This window comes from Oncorhynchus gorbuscha, unplaced genomic scaffold (assembly GCF_021184085.1).
Source record: "Oncorhynchus gorbuscha isolate QuinsamMale2020 ecotype Even-year unplaced genomic scaffold, OgorEven_v1.0 Un_scaffold_12909, whole genome shotgun sequence".
NCBI lineage: Eukaryota > Metazoa > Chordata > Actinopteri > Salmoniformes > Salmonidae > Oncorhynchus > Oncorhynchus gorbuscha.
Window position 1 is genome coordinate 450 of NW_025755177.1, and position 7,631 is coordinate 8,080.

At 51.6% G+C, this 7,631-nt stretch overlaps 1 protein-coding gene across 1 annotated transcript; it reads right to left on the minus strand.

Annotated features, from left to right (window-relative positions):
* Positions 1-676: 676 nt before the first annotated feature.
* On the minus strand, positions 677-7,621 carry LOC124030602 (ubiquitin-like modifier-activating enzyme 6; the record flags this gene model as incomplete). The annotated part of the gene is made up of 5 exons (XM_046341868.1): positions 7,439-7,621; positions 3,527-3,589; positions 3,343-3,419; positions 2,105-2,171; positions 677-820 (listed from the first exon to the last, which is right to left on the minus strand). Coding segments are annotated over exons 1-5 (534 nt in total), but the record flags the coding sequence as incomplete, so codon positions are not given.
* Positions 7,622-7,631: the final 10 nt, after the last annotated feature.

Consider the following 7,631-nt stretch of genomic DNA (forward strand, 5'->3'; position numbering starts at 1 on the left):
GAGAGAGAGAGAGAGAGAGAGAGAGAGAGAGAGAGACAGAGAGGGGAGAGAGAGAGAGAGAGAGAGAGGGCAAGAGGAGGAGAGAGAGAGACGAGAGAGGGCAAGAGGAGGAGAGAGAGAGGACAGAGAGAGACGAGAGAGGGCAAGAGGAGGAGAGAGAGAGACGAGAGAGGGCAAGAGGAGGAGAGAGAGACGAGAGAGGGCAAGAGGAGGAGAGAGAGAGGACAGAGAGAGACGAGAGAGGGCAAGAGGAGGAGAGAGAGGACAGAGAGAGAGAGAGAGAGAGAGAGAGAGAGAGAGAGAGAGAGAGAGAGAGAGAGACAGAGAGAGACGAGAGGGAAAGAGGAGGAGAGAGAGAGGACAGAGACGAGAGAGAGAGAGAGAACAGAGAGACGAGAGAGGGCAAGAGGAGGAGAGAGAAAGACGAGAGAGGGCAAGAGGAGGAGAGAGAGAGACGAGAGAGGGCAAGAGGAGGAGAGAGAGAGGACAGAGAGAGACGAGAGAGGGCAAGAGGAGGAGAGAGAGAGGACAGAGAGAGAGAGACAGAGAGAGAGAGAGAGAGGGGAGAGAGAGACTACAGTATTAGAATTCTAACCCCAGAAAAATAAATTACCTATCCAAACAACCAATCAGATCTCCTCACCTCTGTGAGGTGGATAGCAGTAGGTTGACCTACCCATTGCTGTAGTGGGGCAAACTTCCCCGTGAGGGCCTTGAGGACCTCCTGACTGGCAATGCCCCCCACCGCCGCAGCCAATGGTGGGAGAGAACCCCGCGCTGTTCTAGAGAGACAACGCACCAACTCACTATTCACTGGAGCCTGGAGAGGAAGAGGAAGAGGAAGAGGAAGAGGAAGAGGAAGAGGAAGAGGAAGAGGAAGAGGAAGAGGAAGAGGAAGAGGAAGATGGAGAGGAGAGGAGAGGAGAGGAGAGGAGAGGAGAGGAGAGGAGAGGAGAGGAGAGGAGAGGAGAGAGGAGAGAGGAGGGAGAGGGAGGGAGAGGGATAGGGGGATGAGCGTGAGAGCGGAGGATGGGGGAGAGGGAAAGAGGAGAGGAGAGGAGGAGAGGAGAGGAGAGAGGGGATGGTGAGAGCGGATGGTGAGAGCGGATGGTGAGAGCGGATGGTGAGAGCGGATGATGGGAAAGAGGAGAGGGGAGAGGAGAAAGGAGGGAGAGGAGAGGGAGAGAGGAGAGGAGAGGAGAGAGGAGAGGAGAGGAGAGGAGAGGAGAGGGGAGAGGAGAGGAGGAGAGGAGAGGGAGAGGAGGAGGAGGAGAGAGAGAGGAGAGGAGGGGGATGGTGAGAGGAGAGGAGGAGAGAGGGGATGGTGAGAGGGAAGGAGAGGGAGAGGAGATGGTGAGAGTGGAGGATGGGAGGAGAGAGGGAGAGAGGGAGAGGAGGATGAAGAGGAAGATGGAGAGGAGAGATGGGTGAGAGCGGAGGATGGGAGAGGGAGAGAGGGAGAGAAAGGGAGGGAGAGAGAGAGAGAGAGGAGAGGAGAGGAGGATAGGAGTGGAAGAAAGAGAGGGAGGAGCGGAGGATGGGAGGAAAGAAGAGAGAGGAGAGAGAGGGGAGGAGAGGAGGGGATGGTGAGAGCAGAGGGATGGGAGAGAGGGAGAGAGGGAGGGAGAGGGAGGGGAGAGGAGGAGAGAGGAGGAGAGAGGAGAGGAGGGAGGAGGAGAGAGGGAGAGGGAGAGGAGAGGGAGAGAGAGGAGAGATGAGAGGAGAGAGAGGGAAAGGGAGAGGGGGAGAGAGGGAGAGGAGAGAGAGGGAGAGAGGGAGAGGAGAGGAGAGGAGGAGAGGGAGAGAGGGAGAGGAGAGGAGAGGAGGGAGGAGAGGGAGAGAGGAGGGAGAGGAGAGGAGAGAGAGGAGAGGAGAGGAGAGAGAGGGAGAGGAGGAGAGGAGAGAGAGAGGAGGGATGGTGAGAGGGAGAGAGGAGAGAGGGAGTGGGGGATGGTGAGAGGAGGAGAGAGAGGAGAGGAGAGGGGGGATGGTGTGAGAGGGGAGGACAGGAGAGAGAGGAGAGAGAGAGAGAGGGGTAAGGACAGGAGTGTCATGAGTGTGAGTGTGTGCTAATACGTACAGTGTGTGTAGATGAAACACTCACCCCGTTTGTCAAGGTGTGGTTGACGTCCTCTGTTAGTTTGACCAGAACCTCCGCATCCTGACAGCACCTGGAGAAAACAACAAATCACAACCAGCTTTACAGGAAGTAGGGCTAGGGACCAACCAGCTATACAGGAAGTAGGGGCTAGGGACCAACCAGCTATACATGAAGTAGGGGCTAGGGACCAACCAGCTATACAGGAAGTAGGGGCTAGGGACCAACCAGCTATACATGAAGTAGGGGCTAGGGACCAACCAGCTATACAGGAAGTAGGGGCTAGGGACCAACCAGCTATACATGAAGTAGGGGCTAGGGACCAACCAGCTATACAGGAAGTAGGGGCTAGGGACCAACCAGCTATACATGAAGAAGGGGCTAGGGACCAACCAGCTATACAGGAAGTAGGGGCTAGGGACCAACCAGCTATACAGGAAGTAGGGGCTAGGGACCAACCAGCTATAGAGGGAGTAGGGGCTAGGGACCAACCAGCTATAGAGGAAGTAGGGTCTAGGGACCAACCAGCTATAGAGGAAGTAGGGTCTCGGGACCAACCGGCTACAGAGGAAGTAGGGGCTAGGACCCAACCGGCTATAGAGGAAGTAGGGGCTAGGGACCAACCAGCTACAGAGGAAGTAGGGGCTAGGGACCAACCAGCTATAGAGGAAGTAGGGTCTAGGGACCAACCAGCTATACCGGAAGTAGGGGCTAGGGACCAACCAGCTATACAGGAAGTAGAGGCTAGGGACCAACCAGCTACAGAGGAAGTAGGGGCTAGGGACCAACCAGCTATACAGGAAGTAGGGGCTAGGGACCAACCGGCTATAGAGGAAGTAGGGGCTAGGGACCAACCAGCTTTAGAGGAAGTAGGGTCTAGGGACCAACCAGCTACTGAGGAAGTAGGGTCTAGGGACCAACCAGCTACAGAGGAAGTAGGGTCTAGGGACCAACCGGCTATACAGGAAGTAGGGGCTAGGGACCAACCAGCTATACAGGAAGTAGGGGCTAGGGACCAACCAGCTATAGAAGAAGTAGGGGCTAGGGACCAACCGGCTATAGAGGAAGTAGGGGCTAGGGACCAACCAGCTATAGAGGAAGTAGGGGCTAGGAGTAGGGGTCGGGGAGGGGCTAGAGGGTAGGTGCCGGGGGAAGGGGCTTGGGAGTAGGGGGGAGGGGCTAGGGAGTAGGGATTAGAGGGTAGGGACTAGGGGGTAGAGGGTAGGGACTAGGGCTTGTGTTACCCAATATTGGGCAGTCTGTTGTGTTGCTCCTGGAAGGCATCAAGAGCCAGCATGGCGGCGTGGATCTGCAGCGGGGCCTGAGGAACACATTCACAATGGACAAAACAGGAAACTGCTCAGAGACGGCTCCAACACACAGCAGATCAAACACACAGCACACTGGAGCTGACCTATGACCTCTCACCTCTGGTTTGCTGAAGTCGGGAGTCAGGACCTGAGGCTCAGACAGCTGCTGTTCCATCGTCTCCTGAAGAGACACACGGACAGAGGAGACACACGGACAGAGGAGAGACACGGACAGAGGAGAGACACGGACAGAGGAGAGACACGGACAGAGACACACGGACAGACACACACGGACAGAGACACACGGACAGAGGAGACACACGGACAGAGAGACACGGACAGAGAGACACGGACAGAGAGACACGGACAGAGAGACACGGACAGAGACACGGACAGAGAGACACGGACAGAGACACACGGACACACAGACAAAGACACAGAGACACACAGACAAAGACACAGAGACACACAGACAAAGACACAGAGACACACAGACAAAGACACAGACACACACAGACAAAGACACAGAGACACACAGACAGAGACACACGGACAGAGACACACGGACACACAGACAGAGACGTTTAAGGAAAAGTCCACTGCAAACTGTGTAATGGTGCCACAGTATGAGGCAGTATGAGGCAGTATGAGGCAGTATGAGACAGTATGAGGCCGTATGAGGCAGTATGACACAGTATGACACAGTATGACACAGTATGACGCAGTATGAGGCAGTATGAGGCAGTATGACGCAGTATGAGACAGTATGACACAGTATGACGCAGTATGAGGCAGTACGAGGCAGTACGACGTAGTATGAGACAGTATGATGCAGTATGAGGCAGTACGAGGCAATATGAGGTAGTATGATGTTGTACGAGGCAGTACGAGGAGGCACGAGGCAGTACGATGCAGTACGATGCAGTATGACACCATATGATGCAGTATGACACCGTATGAGGCAGTATGAGGCAGTATGACACCGTATGAGGCAGTATGACACAGTATGACACAGTATGAGACAGTATGACACAGTATGACACAGTATGAGACAGTATGACACAGTATGACACAGTATGAGGCAGTATGAGGCAGTATGACACAGTATGAGGCAGTATGAGGCAGTATGAGACAGTATGACACAGTATGACACAGTATGACACAGTATGACACAGTATGACACAGTATGAGACAGTATGAGACAGTATGAGGCAGTATGACACAGTATGAGGCAGTATGACACAGTATGAGGCAGTATGACGCAGTATGAGGCAGTATGACACAGTATGACGCAGTATGACACAGTATGAGGCAGTATGAGGCAGTATGAGGCAGTATGACACAGTATGAGGCAGTCTTTTGGTGTGTGTTTCATTCCTCCACTGTTGATATCAGCCCCAAAACAATCAGCAAGCAACTTGGTCAACATATAGAACTGTATAAATACATAAAGTATCGCAGTATGAGGCAGTATGAGGCAGTATGAGGCAGTATGACGCAGTATGAGGCAGTACGACACAGTATGAGGCAGTATGAGGCAGTCCGACGTAGTACGAGGCAGTACGAGGCAGTACGAGGCAGTACGAGGCAGTACGAGGCAATATGAGGTAGTATGATGTTGTACGAGGCAGTACGAGGAGGTACGAGGCAGTACGATGCAGTACGATGCAGTATGACACCGTATGAGGCAGTATGAGGCAGTATGACACCGTATGAGGCAGTATAACACAGTATGACACAGTATGAGACAGTATGACACAGTATGAGTCAGTACGAGGCAGTACGAGGCAGTATGACACAGTATGAGGCAGTCTTTTGGTGTGTGTTTCATTCCTCCACTGTTGATATCAGCACCAAAACAATCAGCAAGCAACTTGGTCAACATATAGAACTGTATAAATACAGAAAGTATCGCAGTATGAGGCAGTACAAGGCAGTACAAGGCAGTACGAGGCAGTATGAGGCAGTACGAGACAGTATGACGCAGTATGAGGCAGTACGACACAGTATGAGGCAGTACGACGTAGTATGAGGCAGTATGAGGCAGTATGAGGCAGTATGACGCAGTACGACACAGTATGAGGCAGTACGACGTAGTATGAGGCAGTATGAGGCAGTACAAGGCAGTATGAGGCAGTATGACGCAGTATGAAGCAGTACGACACAGTATGAGGCAGTACGACACAGTATGAGGCAGTACGACACAGTATGAGGCAGTACGACACAGTATGAGGCAGTATGAGGCAGTATGAGGCAGTACGAGGCAGTACGAGGCAATATGAGGTAGTATGATGTTGTACGAGGCAGTACGAGGAGGTACGAGGCAGTACGATGCAGTATGACACCGTATGAGGCAGTATGAGGCAGTATGACACCGTATGAGGCAGTATGACACAGTATGACACAGTATGAGACAGTATGACACAGTATGACACAGTATGAGACAGTATGACACAGTATGACACAGTATGAGGAGTATGAGGCATTATGAGGCAGTATGACACAGTATGAGGCAGTCTTTTGGTGTGTGTTTCATTCCTCCACTGTTGATATCAGCCCCAAAACAATCAGCAAGCAACTTGGTCAACATATAGAACTGTATAAATACAGAAAGTATCGCAGTATGAGGCAGTATGAGGCAGTATGACGCAGTATGAGGCAGTACGACACGGTATGAGGCAGTACGACGTAGTATGAGGCAGTATGAGTCAGTACGAGGCAGTACGAGGCAATATGAGGTAGTATGATGTTGTACGAGGCAGTACGAGGCAGTACGATGCAGTATGACACCATATGATGCAGTATGACACCGTATGAGGCAGTATGAGGCAGTATGACACCGTATGAGGCAGTACGAGGCAGTATGACACCATATGATGCAGTATGACACCGTATGAGGCAGTATGAGGCAGTATGACACCGTATGAGGCAGTATGAGGCAGTATGACACCGTATGAGGCAGTATGACACCGTATGAGGCAGTATGAGGCAGTATGACACCGTATGAGGCAGTATGACACCGTATGAGGCTGTATGAGGAAGTATGAGGCAGTATGACACAGTATGAGGCAGTATGACACCGTATGAGGCAGTATGACACCGTATGAGGCAGTATGACGCAGTATGAGGAAGTATGACACCGTATGAGGCAGTATGATACCGTATGAGGCAGTATGACACCGTATGAGGCAGTATGATACCGTATGAGGCAGTATGATACTGTATGAGGCAGTATGACACCGTATGAGGCTGTATGAGGAAGTATGACACCGTATGAGGCAGTATGACACCGTATGAGGCTGTATGAGGCAGTATGACACCGTATGAGGCAGTATGACACCGTATGAGGCTATATGATGCAGTATGACACCGTATGAGGCAGTATGACATCGTATGACGCAGTATGACATCAGTATGAGGCAGTATGACACCGTATGAGGCAGTATGACACCGTATGAGGCAGTATGACGCAGTATGACACCGTATGAGGCAGTATGACACCGTATGAGTATGAGAAGTATAACGCAGTATGAGGCAGTATGACACAGTATGACATCGTATGACGCAGTATGACGCAGTATGACATCGTATGACGCAGTATGACGCAGTATGACACAGTATGAGGCAGTATGACACCGTATGAGGCAGTATGACACAGTATGAGGCAGTATGACACCGTATGAGGCAGTATGACACCGTATGAGGCAGTATGACACCGTATGAGGCAGTATGACACCGTATGAGGCAGTATAACGCAGTATGAGGCAGTATGATACCGTATGAGGCAGTATGAGGCAGTATAACGCCGTATGAGGCAGTATGACGGCAGTATGACGCCGTACGACGCTTTCTGGAAACTAGATCTGGACAACTTGATGACTGACATTTTGAAACTGTATCAACAGCGGACGAATAAAAACGAATTATCCTGAACGATGGAATGTTCCCGTTCAGTGTAAACCATTTAAACGCGGTGTTATGTCGTTTAATGAATGTCGTACTGCGGTCGTGTTGTGGTCGTGTTACTTACGAAGCTGTACGTTCTGGGGGTTTTGACCAGCAGGAAGAAGCCTCCGTGTGCATAGGGCTGCAGACAGGAAGTGTCCCCTACGCTGAAACTGTAGGGAGAGAGGACTGAGGAGAGAGGACACATTATTATCATAGGACTGTAGGGAGAGGACTGGCACAGACACACATTATCATCAACAGTCATACAACCTTCT